We start from the raw sequence: 19,771 nt of genomic DNA on the forward strand, positions 1-19,771 counted from the left end.
ATTACAGAACTTAAGTAGGAACATTTCCCACTCATTGAATAATTTAGTACCAAAGCACTGCTGGACATCGGAAATGGTTATAAATGCAAATCCATTTTCTTACCATTATTAGCCGATTGCGCAGCTTTCCGCTTTAAACAGGTATAAAAATTCTGATTTGGCCAGCACATGACTTCCTTGTACGGCCTATTAAATTATATACATTTCTGTTGTACTGCATTTGAACTTACTTCTTCGAATTATTGTAACTTAATGGAACCGATCCGGCAAGGCAAGTTGAAAATGACATAAAAAATTGCAAATTTTGAAATTTATTATGCTCGTCAGTTTTTGTCTTACGGGAGTCAAATTTCTTATAATTTTATTTTTTCATAACGAGTATAAAACTTTCCCAAATACAAATACAGGAACCGGGATACTGCATCAAAAGTTAGATTTCGTTATTTGGCGAAAATAACTTTTTTTTAAAATTTCACATTTCCAAAACATGAATATTTTCGTCATTTAAAACACTTCTGTAACTAGAAACATGCAGCTACGACCAGCGAAAATAAAGGCCGGGTAAGGGAATGGGCATATATATATTTCCCCCTTCACCATCTTCTATCCTGTTCACCTGGACTTAACTGTGCTGCGCTCATTCTACTTGAAGGACCTTTCTATGGGATACGAAGTTCTGACAGCCGGAACACAGCACGAACTTTTCATGCTAATTTCGGCATACAGCGGAAGTTGGAATTAACTTGTTGCAATCGTTTGCGAGGTTGAGACCTTGCGAACTAAAGATTTGCAGTTGAGTGTTTACCAAGTCTGATCTCGAATTAACACTCGAACGCCAAGTTTTCGGTTTTATCCGTTTTGTGCACTCTCTGTAAGTTTTTCACTAAACTGAAACTTTTAGTCTCAATCATTCGCTCTCCCAACACCGTTTTAAATTCAGATTGGAATTCTAATATTCCTATTTTCTGCCTCTCAGAGTGGAAAACGACTCTATGTTTTATGGTAATTATTGCTCATTTGGATGGGTACTATCAACCCTCTTAATTTGTAAAAACAATTTAGAATCACCCTGTATATTGTCATATATACCGGGTGAGCCAAAGTTCGTTAAAACTTTAAAAATTCATAAATAGGAAGAAATTAAGATAAAAAAGAGTGAGGTTTGCCAAAAAAAAAAAAAAAAAAAAAAAAAAAAAAAAAAAAAAAGGATCACGAGGAAGTCTGATTATTTTTAGCAGCAGAAAAAAAAATTGTTTCAAATGTCACCGGTAAAGGGCGCTGACGACCCGAGATACAATGAACAGGACAACAGGTATAGGTAGAAGCTAGGTCAGCACCTCTGTAGTACCACAGGTAATTGAGGTATTGCTGAACCTAGCTAACTGTTAAGCTTTCCACCTCAATTTTGAGGAAGAACACCCCGGGGGGTGGTCTGAGGTTCTCCCGCCCCTCCTTTTTTTTTTTCCGTCAACCACTTGAAAGGACTTCCTGAGATAACTGACTTCTGGTATTAATAGTGTACACAAATCATACTGAGAAAAGTCTGTCCTTGAAAAGTTCAACAACTGATGCTTCCAATAGTCTAAATGTTTGAACAAATGTCTTTTCTAAGGCGGAAGATGTAATAAGCAAGTCTTTGGAGCTTCCGTCCATCAGCATTGCGTAGAAAAATGAAATTGTTGGAACATTAAAATAAAAAAATAGACAAATATATTTTAGTAACATATGGAGATGAATAAGCATTAGATATGACAAATATCCAGTCCGAGTCTTTGGATATGTATAAGAAAGTCTCTAATTTTGGCCCTAAGGTGTCTGTCCTTTATTGCGTACTTCTTAAATGGTATTTGATTGTTGTTAGGCTTAATCAGATGTTTGCCGTCTGTTAGATTACAGTCAAAAATGTAAAGATCAGGGTCACCCCTTTCGCCCACATATGCAGAGATCTATGGGGCACATGTCTCTGTCATGGAAGTAGGTGGGGAAAGGACCGTGCCCTGTGATATACTGATTCAGAACATGGTCATAGTGTAGTGCCTCTTTGTCAGTTTTTGAGAAAAAAATGTGGACTCTTCTGCCTTGCAAAGATGAATTCCACTCTTCTTGCCACTTTGAGTCGACAATTGCATTTAGTGTAAATTTTAAATGGGACTTGGGCCACGGGACATGAATTACCTCACTGTTGATGTTAGTCGTTGCATCCTTTGCAAGAAGGTCAGCTGCCTCGTTGCCGTCGTTTCCATTGTGGGCTTTCACCCCATTGAGGAAAAACTGGATTTCTGGGTGGGCACTGACTGCATTTTGAATACCTTGAACCAGTTGGTTCTTATTGTTTCTGTCCTTCAGGGCATATAATGCAGATTGACTGTCTGAATAAATAGCTATTGTCCTGAAATTATTTGATATAGCTTTATTTACTGCATATTTATTTACTATTTGAATTGCTGACAGCTCAGCTTGATAAACAGAATTTTCCTGGAGATAATTTTCCTTGCTATATTGTTGGAATAGAGGAAGATGAACATTGACACTGAGCCCACTTCTCCATGAATTTTAGAGCCGTCTATAAATGCTCTTGGACATTTTTCTTGACTATTGATTTTTGATGCGTCCGTATTGATTATTAAATTACAATACTTTGCAGGATGGTAAGTCAATGGTATGGCTGGAGACTCATACTTTGAGGCATAAAAGGTGGTGCCGTTCAGGTAAGCATCTTCTTTCAACTGGAGTACTTTAACTTTTATTACACTCATTTCCATAAATTAAGGATAATTCGGAGTCACGCGGAAATCGAACTCTAAAATAAATATATCACCTGTAAAATCACTACACACATCTTCAAGAATCATATGCAAATTTCAGAAAGTAACCAGATGACACCGATAGTACGTCACAATGACGAGAGTGTAAGAGAGTGATATATAAGGAATACAGGCAAAGAAGTAAAATTGTTCGCAGGCGCTTTATAAGCATTTCAGTGCAATAACTGAATAGTTATGACACAAGTTATGACAAAGGACGCATTTGGATAACGTTTTACGTGGTAGAATTATCGGCCGTCTGTAATGTGGTGTGGTGTGGTGTATTTAATTATGGCAAAGCACACGAGGGCTATCTGCCTAAGGGGAGGAATGCCTTCGTGGAGGACTTTCTAAGGGAAACTGGCTCGTATACACGTTACAAATGGGGAAAACCACGAAAACACCCATGCAGCCAGCCCGTTCGCGGGATTCGAACCTCGGACCGAACTACCAGTGTTCAGCGACTTTACCGCTCGGCCGCTGGTTGGGCCGTCTGGAATGTGGGCGTACCCAACTGGAAGTATCAGACGAACTTGGAATTGCCCAGAGTTTCATCTCCAGGCTTTGGCATTTTTTGATTCCAAGATGATGGTAATGTGAGTAGACGTTACAGCACAGGTTGCCCCAGAGTTACAACGCCGAATGAGAATCGGTATTTGGCAGTTACTGCCGAAAGAAACAGGCGGAGCACAGCCTCAGACCTATCTCGTCAGCTCTCTTCAGCCACTGGTACGACAATTTCAAGGCAGACCGTGCACAGACGCTTAGGGTAGATTGGTCTATATGCCTGTAGACCTGTCAGATGCGTTCCACTTACTGCAACTCACTGTCGCCTGCTGTTAGCCTGGAGTAGAGAGCATGCATTGTGAACACCGCAACAGTGGGCTTGTATGATGTTTTCCGACGAGTCCAGGTTTAGCTTGCAGTCTGATTCTCGCCGGACATTCACATGGAGAGTTCCAGGTACCCGTTACCACCAAGAAAACATCATTGAACGACACCGTTACGGTGGTGCAGGAGTACTCGTTTGGGGTGGAATTATTCTGGGTTCCAGAACTGACCTGCATGTTCAAATTGGAACCATGACAAGTCAAATCTATCGGGACGTCATTCTGGAACAACATGTACGTTTGTTTCGGTGCGCCATGGACGCACAATTTGTGTTTATGGATGACAACGCCCGTCCTCACCGTGCAAACATCGTAAGAGAATGCCTTCAATCGGAGGATATCACCCGCATGCACTGGCCAGCATTCTCACCCGACTTGAATCCAGTAGAGCACGCGTGGGACATGCTTGCCCGACGAGTTGCAGCCAGTCAACCTCCTCCTACATATCTACAGGAACTTCGGAGAGCATTGATTTTTGAGTGGTCTAATATCCCTCAAGATCAGATCGATAATTTGATACTCAGCATGCCTAGGCGTTGTACGGCGGACTGTATTGCATCGTCTGGGAGACATACAATGTATTAAAAATCATGCCAACCATGTAATATTGGTTTTTTGTAAATAGGTTTTTTTTTTTTGCAATTTGCTCCAGGGAGAAAAAATCGCTAATTTTTTTAATAATATCAAACATATAGCATCTTTTTTGCTCTTTTCCTTTTGTTTAATAAATAAGCTTTACAAATAAGTCAAATTTGTTTTGCTTCTAACTCTTCCTTTGCCTGAGTTTGCATTATCCTTAATTTATGGACATGAGTGTAAAACCTTCGTCGCAATTAAATGAAGGTTAGGAATCCCAGTGAGAATGCATAGAGAATATAGGCTTTGCAGATGCTCAGGAGAAAAGGTCTCTGTATGGCGAAAAGTTTCCTTTTCTGTCATAGTCTCCGCCCAGATTGCAGCCCCATAATTAACTATACTTGAAATTACTGTTGTAAATAAAATTTTTTGAATGTGAGGACGAAGTCCCTAGTTACTGCCTTGCATTTTTTTGAAATTATTAGCGATTTCATTTGTCTTTTTCTGAGTCTCCGTGAGATGGTACATAAAATTAAGTTGGTTATCTTCAGAACTTTGGTAATCTTACAGGATGAAGGTGGGCTTTCTTAAGAGCTTTTGGCCTTAACACAACTAAGGCGATTCACAGCGCTTTTATAGCGGAATGCAACATGCTCAAATAAATTGCGAAAACCTTACGACAGACAGAATTTTTGAGTTTGGTCGATGTTGAAGAAGATGAACGATACACAAGTGATTTCAAATAGCCCCACAACTAGAAGACAACCGGAGTGGTCGGGTGAGCGTGGAAGTCATACGACCTCGACTGATCACTCTGTTTTCACAAAAGGTACTTAATAGGAATAGTTTTATTGGATTGGCAAAGTGTGGCGGTGCGCCATACTGCATAAAGCTTGTTACAGATAGCATGCCTCTTTGATTTAATGAGAAAACTATTATGTCACGCAAAAGAGTGAGATAATGCTCAGCAGTTTCCAAATATGGGACACGGTTCACCAAAAAAGATTGGTCTGACAATGAAAGATGAGGTGAAGCCACACCAGACTGTCAACTTGGCTGGATGTAGGGACTTCGTGGTGTATTCACGAGGATTTGACGTCGCCCATATACGACTGTCCAGGGTACTGACATCCCCGTGTAGTGTGAAGTGCGTCTCATCCATTCAGAAAACGTTGAACAACCACTAAGGGTCGCTTTCAATTCTTGCCATAGCCCACTAGGCAAATGGATCATAGCTGTGTCTCCCAGTTGTAACTTGATTGCAATTAATAGGAATAGAGATGCAATATTCCATAGAGGATACGCCGAATCGATGAGTGAGGCAGGTCCAGTATCCTACTCATCCTACTGCGAGAACTGCTACTTCTTAATTCGCTAATTCATTCATAGTGGTTTAAAAAGCAGTAATTTGGCCCTTCGCCAACGAGGGTCTTTCACTTCGTGGCCGATCCTCCAAAGGGCCAGTTTTTTCGAACCGTTTGACTAGCTTTAGTATTCCAGAACACGGTATGGGGCCATTCTTTGTCTTTAGTCGTTCCGCCGTGAGAAAATTTCGCAACGCAATAACTGCTGACTCTCCGTTCAAATAGAACAACTTCACCAACAACGCCCGTTTGGGTGATGATAATATTCTCAAAGCAAATGAGAAATCCTCGTGTATCACGGTTTTTTATTGCAAGATTAATCTGCATATTTCTACTGACTCTCTCGCATGTCAGCGCACTCTCTCTACCTGCGACATTTTTAACTAAAAAAAATTTTTTTTTTTTTTTTTTTTCTTTTAAAACAAATCCGACTTCCTTGTGAGTCCTTTTTTGCAAACGACATTTCTTTATCATAATTTCTACATTTTTATGAATTTTTAAAGTTTCAACGAACTTTGGCTAACCCTGTATATATAAGAATGTGTATGTATATGTTAATAGTTTTGTTCGTACGTCGTTTGTCGATCGAAATTGGTAAAGAGCTGGTTAGCTGGCTAGAGAAGATGAAATCAATCACTTTTTTAGTCACATATAGCTTGAAGCTACTGCGTAGTAGATGAAATGATAGAGCTGCAGACAGATGTGCAGAATTTAACATATAATTTATTTCTGGATACGCTTGAAATATCTTTTCAATTACATCTTAACTTCTTGTGAATATCCTTGATTGGTACGGCATAATGAATGCAAACTGCACTCCACAGTTTATAAAAATGCGTTTACATTTTTGAATAATGGAGAAGTACAGCGAAGCGAAAGACATGACATTGTTAAGGTAGCATGCAGGCAAAAAACTGAAACGTATTAAGCAGTTGGAGTTATTTATAATCTTGGTTCCTTTGTTTGAGTTCTGTACAGCGACTGGGCAAAAGTTTACACCAATGTAGAGAAACTGCAGGGAAAGAGTGACGTATATGATGGAGTATAGATCGCTAAAGGGACTTGCATTACGATTAAAGTTAGGACTTAAAAGAAGACTATTACCCGTTTGTTCCGATTAAGTTTAATTTGTTAATAAATTTATGTCATAATTTTATGACATACATACATATATAGTATATATGTGTGTAATAATGACTTTGAGTAAGCTGCAACGATTGACGATGGTTCTCAGTATTATAACTTGGAGAGACTGCTGCATAATTAGAAATATGACACTCGGTTAGGTTAGGTTAGGTTATTTAATTACGGCAAAGCCTCGAGGGCTATCTGCCTAAGGGGAGGGATGCCTTCGCGGAGGACTTTCTAAGGGAAACTGGCTCGTATACACGTTACACATGGGGAAAACCATGAAAACACCCATGCAGCCAGCCCGTTCGCGGGATTCGAACCTCAGACCGAACTACCAGTGTTCAGCGACTTTACCGCTCGGCCGCTGGTGGGCCCTAAATATGACACTCGAAGGAGAGACTTGTAGACAGTAGCGACTTGTAGACGAACTGAACATAATCTTTAATGCTGGACACGAACTAATTATAGACACTATTTTTTTATCACACATGACCATGAACGCAATACCCACACCACAATTTTATATTGAGTATCATATTTTAAATAACGAAGTAGTTAGCAGCGCGTCAAAGCACAGCGAAAATGAAATAGTGTTCAAGAGGCAACACAGCTGCAAGCTAACTGTGCATTTATCCAATCTAGCAGTCTGTTAGAGAAATGTTTTGATTTAAATTCGAAAGGTTTCAGTTCTCAGAGTTTAGGTTCCGAGATAACTACGTCATCAGCGTTGCGCAGGCCATGCAAGGTGGATTGATCTAGAAATGACGCAATCTAGAGAAGCTATTACGATTTTTAGATAGAGAGGGAGAATTAAAGGGTTACCGTTAGTTTAAATTATAATTTTCATTTACACAGTTTTATACATATACTTTTGGTACTGCCGATTGAGTTATGTCAGTTAAAACACACGCTAGAAAAAAAATCGATTTTTAAACCTATTTTACAATCCATTTTGAGGAAAAAAGTCCTTTATTTTGTTCATATGTACAGATATCACGAGAAAAAAAAAGTTCAAAGTCCAAGTGGACATTTCTGTTGAAATATAATATACGAAACGTTCTTCGATAACACTTCCTTTACTTCGTACAGAAAAATGAAAAGAAACAAAAAAGGTATAGTGATTTTAATGAGTGCGGTTAGTGTAATTTCACGGATGCATCTAACATTTCGCAGGTCCAATTAGAATTAACAATAAGAGAAATGAAATACTATGCTTATTGCTCTTAAATCACTTTGCTTTTTAATCAACAACAAGCAGATTAAACGCTTTGCCGGATGCCAACACACTCCCGTGTGAGAGATAAAAATATTTCATTTTGAGCAGAGACAATACAAAATGGAAATGCACAAATTCGTAGAGCACATGTTCGGGAAGACAACTATGTCTGTTCAAAATCTAATGGTACTAGGTGTTGCTGTTTTTCCGTTATGTAAGAATGATACATACATACATCCAGATTCTTCATTATTTAATGACACAGGTGACTATTATTATTTTCAGATGCAATTTGATAGTCAAGAAGTGTAAATAATACAGCTTATATTATTTGTAAATGCTTGTAGTACGTAAACAATACACAAAACATAAAAACAAAAGCCTGGCTTTTAAGTTATAAAACATGATGAAACACTTGGAAAAGATTCAAGGCTTAGGCGACGGGGTCGCTTAGAAGCACGTAACTAGACAGATAGTCTCATCCGGTGTATAAAAAGTAAGCAGTTACGTAGCGTTTAAATGTCCATATCATCAATGTTAAGATGAGGCATGAAAAAAATATTTTTCTCAAGTTGCCGTGAGAAGCCTTTACATTTTCAAACGAGTTAGTTATACCGAAAAATATACAATCTGTGTAGCTGGCGAACTGCTGTCAGAAACGGAGCTACTAGCTGCTGCTGCGGAGGAGAAGATGAAACGTCAGGAATAGGTGAGTGGAGCGGTGGAGCGTTGTAATTGTTTTCCAGTTAATCCTTGAATGTTAATTGGAATACAGAAAAAAAAAAAAAAAAAAAAAAAAAAAAAAAACAAGGCACATAACCAAATTTAGAGGTGGAGGAATACTTTTAGAAAGATAGAGTCACATATGTAGGGAAGGGAAGCAAGATACTAGGAGCAGAAAACGGGTAAATATTAGATTAGCACATTTAAAAAAATGAACTTCAGTACGTGAAAATACAAATGAAACAATATATTAACTGAAAATGTGAGAGAAAAGTAAGATTAAGAAAATTTAAACATACGTGTTAAGATTTAAATTGTACATATCACTTGCTAACATCGTTAATTTCGTTCATGATTTCTGAAAAATTTATCGTAAAAATTATCGCATTCATTTAGCTTGGAAAAAAATATTTTAGCTTTGAATAGTTTTTAAACATATGTGGAGTCATTAGGTTATATCGATTGTCAGGACTAAAACTAGTGTAAACAGTCGTCCGTCTGCGTATGCATTTCTCCCATTGACGCTACGCGCTAATGGAAACGGGGCTTTACACATCAAATAATTTCCTTTAGCGGCCAGCAGTTTGAATTTGGTTATTTCGCGTTCTTTTTCTTCTCGCTTAATTATATCCTGCCTTTCTTCTTCTTCCATCCTAATTCAATCCTATCTCTCTTCTTCTTCCCTTCTAATTCTAATCCTGCCTCTAATCTTCTCTCCTATTTCTAACCTTCCTCTCTTCTTCTTCCCTCCTAATTCTATCCTGTTTCTAATCTTCTTCCTTCCTAATTATATTCTTCTTCTCGTTTCTCCTCAAGCCTCAGTCAAGTGACATAAAAATGTTTTTTCTGTACAACTTTGCCATTGCTCGCTTTGAAATCGTAGAGATTTTCTGCTTCATAAGACCTGTAATCAGCTGTCTTAGATCTATTATTCTAACCCCGACCTTTTGCCCTATTTTTATTTCAGAAGGATTGGTATTGGTATTATTCAATTATGCCAAAGCACACGAGGGCTATCTGCCTAAAGGGAGGGATGCCTTCGTGGAGGACTTTCTAAGGGAAACTGGCTCGTATACACGTTACACATGGGGAAAACCACGAAAACGCCCATGCAGCCAGCCCTTTCGCAGGATTCGAACTTCGGACAGAACTACCAGCGTTAACCGTCTTTACCACTGAGCCGCTGGTAGGCTTATTGCAGAAGAAAATCATCTCTACAGACGCACGAATGCGTCTTTCCATTTAGGCCTCTCAAAGCATTCTAATTTAGCTTCTTTAACGAGTAATAGAAACACAGCAAGGAACAAGTCCAATCTCCTTTCTTTTTCCTTCCGCTCAGACAAACTGCCCCACCGAGAACGAAAAAAGAGCTTTGTCCCTGAAAGGACTGTTGTTTTCGTTTTGCGATTTTACGTTGAATCACTATAAATGTCTGTTTCACTTTTCAAATTGTTGCCACCAAATGTTAAGAGTACTGCCTTATATTTTAAGAAATTAAATAATGAAAAGTCTGCATAAATGTATGTATATTTCTCGCATTGTGATAAAAAAACGGTACATAGGCCATCGAATTTTGAATGACGTAATCCTACTGAAAATATGGGCATGTGGAAGCCCAAATTTGGAATTTGTTTATTATGGATTTCCTATTTTGTAAATCTTTAACGAATTTCTTAAAATCAAGGATTTCAAAGCGAGCCATGGCAACGTTGTACAGAAAAAATATTTTTATCTCCAGCGCATGAGACTGCGTATCGGAAATTCAAAAGATAGGCTCAATTTAAAACTATTTTGCGATATTGCTGTTGAACTGAATTTTATGGTTTAAGTGCGAAGAACATGATATTTAATAAATAAAGGTAAAAGACAAAATGTTAAAAAAATGCCTCTTTGGGGGTAATTTAAAATTTGGAACCTTTCAGATTTTATTTATTATTATTATTATTATTATTATTATTATTTTGTAGTAATTTTTTTCTCCTTATGAGAATACGAAGATGTTGTTAGCACTTATCACAACACTGAAACTGCAGAAATGTTCGACTGTAATGGTTCACAAAACTTAAAGCTGCCGCTGATCTTTTTTCGCACTGAAAGTTGAAACCCTGATAAAAAAAAAAAAAAAAAAAAAAAGTACTATTATCCTTAATCCATTTATTTTTCTAAAAGACTGCACAAAATTGCTAACCAGCTGTCCCATCTCAATTGCCGTGCTGTATAAAAATTCTACAAGGGTTATGATGGAACAGGGATAAAGGAGTAAGACACTTAAGCGATATACTATTAGTAATTTTAAATAACACTATGCTTTCCATGTGTTGAATTTTAATTTTTTTTTAAAGCTTGGATTTGAAAGACTCGACAAAAACACCTGAAGATTTGAATATTCGAAACTTGAATATTTTTGTTAAGATTCGCGAGATTCGAGAATTTCAGTTTCTCATCCCTAATTATTATTCCAATGTTATTAATTTCACTCATTAGTTTTACTAGCGATATTGCTTACTTTTGGTTAAAAAAATTATACATTTTGAACTGATATTTTTTATAGTTTTAATTTTAGATTTATAATAACGCTATGTGTTAATTTTGAAGTAGATTTTCATGGAACAATTGTTTTAAGCAGGGAAGACGTTTACAGGACTTTAGCCTAATCTTTTAATGGATTAGCATAATCTAGCGATTGATGTAATCAGATTAACGTAATATTCCAATCATAATTAATTAATAACTAACTACTATTAGTTACAAAAATTATTTTCATCATTATTTATTCTAAATATTTTTTATTAAATTATAACGAATATGTAACATAAGAAGTAAGCTTATATTTTAATTTTTTTTTACTAAAAAAAGCACTCGCTGATGTAGAAATTAAATAAATTATTGATTAAAATTATTATACTGTGTAAGCAACAGTCAGCAATCATTCTTTTAAAAATTTCAAAAAATTATTAATTTGCAGCAGAGAAAAAAAATTAAAAACATTGTAGAGGGAACTAGCGTTCCTAGTTCTTCCCTCTAGTCAACTGATCAGTGCGCGCAAAATTTTGCTATTGCACGCTTCGGCAAAATACCTAGGGCTGGTTGTGATTATGGCAAAACAGGTGAAGGCATTGTATAGTCATTGTTTAAATGTTTGTTTAAAAAAAATAGCTAGCTTTGCTATAAAAAAGTAGTTTATTGGACAAGGTATATTAATATTATATTATGAAGATTACGAACATAGAATATTACAGCATAAAAAAATTTCATAATAAAAATCTGCAGATTTTAAAAATAATCAATCACATAACGATTTTGACGCAATTAGGTACTTGAATGTTTTTACATAATGTCGTATCATTGATTCATAAAAGTCGTTCGTAAAATCTTCACTTCATTATAAAACTTCATTCAACTGTCGTTTCACTTCCAAATAGGGTTTGTATGCATTTAATTCCACTGAGAAACGCATATAAATGTATCCATGTACACGTACACATATTCTAATTTTCCAGTGCCACTAAACGTATCTCATTCCGTCTGCATCCACTCTCAGTAGAGCACCATTTTTATCATCGTGTAGAAGCTGAAGCATAGCTTTGGCAACTTCTTCTGGCCTGTAACAATAACGATATACTTTAAAAAGCAAAATTGATAATCGAAACAAGACTACATTTGCTCGTTCATTTTCATAAGATAGTAAAATGTATATTATGGAATTTGTATCAAACAGAGTCATCTTGCCTGTAACAATGATGATACACTTTAGAAAGCGAGATTAATAATCAAAACAAGACATTTTTTCATTCATTTGCATAAAGATAATAAAAGAAACTTATATGAAATAGAAAGTCATTAGGCCTGTAACAACGATCATGTACTTTAGAAAGCAAGACTGATAATCGGAACAAGACAGCATTTATTCATTCATTTGCATAAAGATAACAAAAGATACTGTATGGAATTTGCATCAAACAGAAAGTCGTTCAGTTCACTGGTCAAAAAATGTACAAATGCAAATGAAATCATTCCTAAGTACATAGAATGGCTATATAGATTGCACTACTAAGATAAACCAGATCTATGACCTGAATTGAAGATATACTGCAATTTTGTAAGACAGCCGGCATCGGCCAAAACCATGAGTATGCGGTTTCGCTGTTTTTCATTATATAAATAATTTTACGTCGGTTTTCGATGTTTTAAACTACGTTAAGAAAGGTAGATGCATAATTATGCAAAAGCTATAAGCAGATTTTTCTGAAAACTGAATATGTTCTTGTCAAAACAAGGGCTTAAATTCAGAGGAACCCACCAAAACCTGGTTCCCGAAATTCTTAATTTTTAAATGAAAACTTTATTCAATCGGAAGCCTTGTATTTTAATTTATTATATAATTATTTGTCATTAATTCAATTCAATTCATTAAATTTTATCTTGTTATTCAATTCTAAAAACTCACTATTCTAATAAAATATTTTTAGACGGCCTTCTGTAGAGCTCTGGCATTTCTGATTTTAGAAGTTAGTCCCTGAAAACTAAGATTTTATAGATAAGTAATTTTGGCACAATGTCGATAATATATATGACAGTAATATTTTTTTTCCTTTGAGAACATACAGACTCCCCGTGCACCACATATGTACAACACGGGGCTTGCAGAAGTAAGTTAACTAGAACATTAAAGGTTACATGTATAAATAAACATTAAAATTTTACATGCATAAATAAAGCGAACAAAAGCAGAGAACAGCAGTCTGGACTTCACGAAAACAGATAAGTTCACTGGCCAAGTCACTCGGAACATTTTCAAATCGCTCTGTAAGCATAATCTAGGGCCATCAAATGTAGGGCACGAGAAAATCAAATGTTCCACATCCTGAGGAACTCTTTTTGAACATTCACATAAATTGTTTGATCGTAGATTAAAACGAAACAGATAACTTGCAAATTTACCGTGACCAGATAAAAACTGAGACACTTTAAAATTTAACGAGAGGAAAGACTCGGAATTCAGTCTATGGTAAATAGAAGGAAGGAACTTTTTGGTGACTTCCGCATTACAAGATGAAATGTATTCCTCATTCCACATAGCTAAAAGCTTTTTATAATGAAAGGACTTCCAATAACTCTTCGGAATGCTAATGTTAATATCAATGGGTAAATTTAAGGCATCTTTAGCTAAGAAATCAGCTCTTTCATTTCCGTAGAAACCATGATGAGCACGCACATAAGCAAAGCAGATATCAATACCTCTAATTCTAAGTGAACTAACAGTTACTAGGGTTTCGATAACTAATTTATCGCAGCTGGTAATACTGTTCAAAAGTCTTGATGTAATAAAATAACCTTAATGACATAAATTTTTGTTTTAGTAGAAGCACTTTCAGAGACTCAACACTATCGCTTTTTTCAGCTGCAACTTAATGATTTTAGTTGCGTATCATTCTTTCCCATTTTACACAATAAAATTTAATTAAAAACCTGATGATATTTAGATTTTGAGCAGAAATTTTGATCAGATAGCAGATTTTTCAAATCGTCCCCTCAGCGATTTTCGAATCTTTAAAACAAATATGTAAAGACACGATCGCGTAGCTATGCATTCATGACATAATCATTGGGGGGAGGGGTAATGTATTCTCCTACAGAGTAACCATATTGAGAAACGATAGGTACAAGTATAAGTGGAGTGGGACAGTGCGCCACGAACTGAACTTCCGACCTAAGGATTCCTATCAGAATAATATTCAGCCCGCGGAGAAATCTACTACCAGCAATCCACCGCCTCAGGAGAGGCCAGCAGATCATGCGAAAGGGATTTAGTTTAGCTACGAGAAAAGCTCAGTTTAGAGTATTAATTGCAAACATTTTAGGAGTAACGATTGTAAACAATTAGCAAGTTTTTTCAATCTAACATAAACTTTTATATAACAGACATTTGTAACTTTAATTCAGTTTTCACTATAGCATACATATTTATGTAAAGTATAATGCTCTTACTTTATTGGCTTCACACGCTTATTGTGTTCTTCTGCAACTTCTTCGTCCACACTCATTGCAGGAAACTCATGAAATAATTCGGTATCAACAGGTCCAGGACACACAGAACTTACAGTAACTCCAGTCTTTTTAAAATGATAATCGGTCTATGAAAGAATATAAGAATGCATACAAAATTTTCTGAACATATTCAATATATTGCAGTTCCCATCTAAAAGTGAAATAATCATAAAATTATTTTGCCTGGCCATGGAAGAATTTGATAACTTTTCTCGTACAAAAATAATAATAAAAGTTATCTTTCCTAACTTTAGCCCTTATTCTTATTTTTAGCACGTTAAAGCTTTGGATAGTAAACCAAAGGCACAAACTTTTAAAGCTAAGGCAAGTTGCATTTATTTTAAACTTCAGCTGAGTTTTACAGACTAAAAGAAAACAAAATTTACAGCATGTAATCAAACAATAAATTGTAAATTTTCAACTAAATCTAACTGCAAATATCAATTAATAATTAATAAGCAATGCACTCCTTGCTACCTGGTTTTATTTTAAGTGGCCGTATTCAACAAGCACTTTTCTAAGCAAGCAAATTTACTATCCTTTTCTAAGAAAACGTATAGTGCGAAGCCTCAGGCCATGTGTTATTTCGTCAAGAAAGTGAAGTTGTATAAAATCACGGCTGATCCTAGTTCAAAAGGGTCTTGAGCTTACGCTTGTTATTGTTATTATCTGCGTTTTTTTAAATCTTAATTGCTTTGATAGTCAGTTCAGTTAATCAGTTCAGAGTCGTGCGTGCGAGTTATGGAGAATATTTAACCTACCATATGAACCGTTATTAATTTCAGTACTGTATTTACTGTATGGACTGTCATTAATTCCTTTCTGTTCGCATGGAGCAGTTATTAAAAATATCTCCATGAAACTGCAGCATGCAGCACTATTCAAAGTCATTGATTACTGACTGGAAGACAACGGGCTGTACGTGGCCATTGAGATCCCTTCCTGTGGCATGTAGCAAGGTCAGCAAAATTTGTTATTATTATTAACCTTCCTCATGTATATATGTTTTTCTGAGAATGTACATTGAGCGTGCAGAATAATATTTAAAAACAGACTGTTGAAGTTTTTACTTTTCATGAGTGAACAGAGTATTCTCATTAACTTGCATTATTTTTTAATTTTCAGCAACTTATGTTGTCTTAAATATTAATATGTTGCATATTTTAATGTTCTCAATAAATTGTATAATCATTAAATTTTAAGGTCATCATCACTTTACTAGAAAATGTATTTCAAACTGCGTTTTTAATTATGTAAATTTACATTTGGGCTCGGCTATTTATCTGAAAATCGCTTACAGAGGTAACTCGAAGCAAATGTAAATATTAAATATGAAATAGCTGTTATGCAAAAATTGGTTGCTAAATAAATATTGATTGTATAAAACACAATGTGTGCGGCCTGCTGCCCCATTACACATCTGAAGATCCTGACCTAGAAACAAACTTTGCTGATCACTTGCCCCCCCCCCCGAAAAAAAAAAGAGCGGGGTGATTTAAAAGAAGTTCTTTTTACTGAATGACACTGTGATGCATTTTCGATTGACAGAATTTTTCGGAAAGTAATATTTTTTTATCATGTGCTCCATCATTACGCACTACACGGAAAGGAAGGGATTCACCGTGGAGGTCTTCTTAAGGGAGCCGGCTGTATCCGGCTGCTACAAGCGCAAAAGGACGCAGTATTAAATATAGTGTGTCAGTAAAGTCATGGTGCACTTTTGATCGGTCACAGGAAGGCAATAAAAGAAGATAGAAATGTGAAATCTTCACCAAACAAAAGGAAAACTCTCCAAGTTTCCGTAGTATGATGTACAAGCATGTGCGCACACAAGTGATGACGCAACACCGCAAACTATGAAGCAGTAGATCTGCCCATGCCAATCAAGATGTGGACCGTACAGAGGAAAGTTCAGGGTGTTCAGTTGCTTCTCAAATTCGAATCAGTGACCAAAGTGTAACTTGAATATCGTCGCGTGTACAACGAACCGCCACCGCATAGGAATAACATTAATCTGTGGGATAAGCAGTTGAAGGATACCACCAGTTTGTTGAACAAACCCCGTTTTGGCAGGCCATCGGTCAGTGACGAGTTTGTACAGGCTATATGGCAGAGTTACCTAAGAAGCCCTTACAAACTGCAGCTGTTGTACGCTATCAAACCGACGGATAGACCTAAACGATTCACGTTTGCTACAGATATGCTTCATGAGATCGACAATGATAACCGATTTCTGCAGAAGATTGTGTTTAGCGATGAGGCGAAATTCCACGTTAGTGGACATGTTCATCGCCATAACATCCGAATATGGGCTGAAGAAAATCCTCATGCCAACGTAGAGTACGAACGTGACAGCCCTAAAGTGAACGTGTAATGTGGCCTGATGCATGATAAAGAGATAGGACCATTTTGCTTTGAAGAGTAGACTGTGACGGCATGTATGGAGACCACATCGAACTGCACTGAATAGGTATGAAAGTGGTTTAAGAGAGTTTGGTGAAGATTTCACATTTCTATCTTATTTTGTTGCTTTCCTGTGACCGATCAAAAGTGCACCATGACTTTACGGACGCAATGTATAAATGTCAAGGTTTTTTAAAAGAAAGGGGGGGGGAGAAAGAATGAATAAAGCAAGCATCGTATTTCCTTCCGTTACTTCTTGTTGTAAGCGTAAATTATAAACTATGTATAATTAAACTAAATTGAAAGTTATACAGACTTATCGAATAAGGTGAGCCTGATTTAAAGTCACTATATCATATTATGCTTATTCTTAAATCAATATTCTTAACTTTCACACTAAATAATTAGAAAACGCCCAGATTTTGACTTTAAAGCCATATCAAGTAACCTTCACATATATAAGAGCTTTGTTCAGTAGTAAATTATCACTTTAACCAATCAGTTCGCATGACGACCATGCAACAAAAAGGCATAGCGTTGTGGTACCCAGAACTTTTATTATCATTGTTGAAACGTCGTGCCTCATTAACCAATAGACAACTAAAGCAAATGTATAGGGGCCGTAATTCGAAGGTGGACTGGCTTCAGCACAAATAATAATAAGAATAAATAAATAAAAAGTTTTAAACAATCAATTTTAAAGATTTTTACAGAATATAAAAGTTATTATTTTTAAATAATACAAAGAAATGTCATCATAATAATTGATAAAAATCATATTCGGTGCTACATAGTACACATGGGTGATCTATGCGTACATGATAATTCAAAATTGTATGTGTATATTCACTATTCTTCCGTTTTCAATTATAGTTGCAAATTAAAAACAATGAAAATATTAATTCTACACTTTATTAGGCCAAAGGGGCGGTAGCCCAGAAGGGCTATTAGTTTCGAACCAGTATTTGCGTTGTTTCACTGCAAATGTCCGTTTCACTTTTTCAAATTGTTACCACCAAATATTATCGCCCTGTATTATATTTAGAAAAGATAAATAAAGAAGAATCTGCATGAATGTATGTATGTTTCTCCACTATGAAAAAACGACAGTACCTAGAGCCATCAAATTATAAATAACGTAATTTGATGGCTCTAGGTACCGTCGTTTCCTCCACCCGAACATGAGCACCTGGACGCCCGAATTTTGAATCCCGACTTTGTTTTATTATCTACTTCATATTTTGTAAAACTCTAACAAATTTCTGATTAATAAAGTCTCAAAGCGAGCAATAGCAACACAGTACGGCAAATAACATTTTTATCTCCAGCGAGCGAGACTGTCTATCGGAAATTCTAAAGATGTGCTGATTTTAAATATTTTGTGATATTGCGGTTGAACTGAATTTTATGAGTTTTAAGTGCGAAGAACATGATATTTAGTAAGTAAAGGTAAAGCCCAAAACGTTAAAGAATATAAAATCCGAAAGCTTTCAGAATGCCTCAAATACTCTTCCTAATAGAACTGTTTAAAATCAGGTCCATCTTTTTCAACGATCTTATATTATCCGTCATGAAGTGACAAAAAAAAAAGTTAGTTTAAAAAATTTACTTACGCCATAGTTTCTTGTTAAACCAATAACGCCATGCTTACATCCACTGTAAACAGGTGCCAAAGGAATAGGTTCAAATGCTATAATGAAAAACGGTACAGGATTTTAAAATCGTCCTACAGGGCATCAGATACCAACATTAAATTAAAGAATTACTTTAACGATTACTTTAAACCTTTTATTGTAAGAACAGAATTACATTGTTCTACTTGAACCCAAGATTCAAGAACATTGTACTGTCGAACCCAAGACTCAGAAGCCTTCAAATTAGAATTATATTGCTAATTTATTACTTAAATATTATTGCAAGTCATGCAAATAAACTTTGCTTGTATTAAATATTTAAAACATATTTATTTTACTAACATAAATAGTACAACATATACCACAAATACCTCCCCTTAATAATATCTAAAATGCTATACCTCATAGGTTTTAAAGAAAAATTAGAATGATAAAAAAGATGTCCATCTGGAATAAGGAAAATTTAATTTAAATTAGATTAAATTTAATATTAACCATTAATTAATGTTAACATTAACCACCGAACATCAAAAACAGTCCTTTATTCTGTTCGTACGTACAGATGTCACGCAAAAACTGCGTTCAAATGGATTCGAGAACGGTCAAAATGGATATTTTCGTTGAATTATGATATACGAAATTTTTCGCGTTTACAATACTTCCTTTACTTTACAAGGAAGTAAAAAATCCCTTTTGAATCCGTTTTGGAAAAACGAGACATTTATTATGTTCTTCCGTACAGACTTCAAGAAAAAATTCGTCCAAATCGATTCGAAACGGTTAAAATGGATATTTCTGTTGAAATATGATACCCGAAATTTTTCATGATTACAATGTTTCCTTTGCTTCGTACAAGGAAGTAAAAAATTAAGCACGATATAAGCAGATACGAATTTTTCATGTAATTTTACCAGAGTCGTACGAAGTGGGGTGGACGTCATAGAGGAAGTTGTCTTTCATGAAAAATATCGGGTAATTGTCT

General features: G+C 35.8%; 1 protein-coding gene across 2 annotated transcripts in view; it reads right to left on the reverse strand.

Moving 5' to 3' along the window:
- Window positions 1–11,871: 11,871 nt before the first annotated feature.
- Window positions 11,872–19,771, reverse strand: part of LOC118180937 (15-hydroxyprostaglandin dehydrogenase [NAD(+)]-like) — a 97,179-nt gene continuing 89,279 nt past the window's right edge. For both annotated transcript variants that reach the window (XM_085822161.1, XM_085822160.1), the window contains 3 exons: window positions 18,769–18,845; window positions 14,693–14,838; window positions 11,872–12,306 (listed from right to left, as the gene is read on the reverse strand). In XM_085822161.1, coding sequence (XP_085678287.1) covers window positions 12,210–12,306; window positions 14,693–14,838; window positions 18,769–18,845 — 320 coding nt within the window. In that variant the 3' untranslated portion in view covers window positions 11,872–12,209. The remainder of the gene's footprint in view (window positions 12,307–14,692; window positions 14,839–18,768; window positions 18,846–19,771) is intronic.

Source organism: Stegodyphus dumicola, chromosome 8 (assembly GCF_044657685.1).
Source record: "Stegodyphus dumicola isolate Sdum_Otavi_A_Nest chromosome 8, ASM4465768v1".
Lineage (NCBI taxonomy): Eukaryota > Metazoa > Arthropoda > Arachnida > Araneae > Eresidae > Stegodyphus > Stegodyphus dumicola.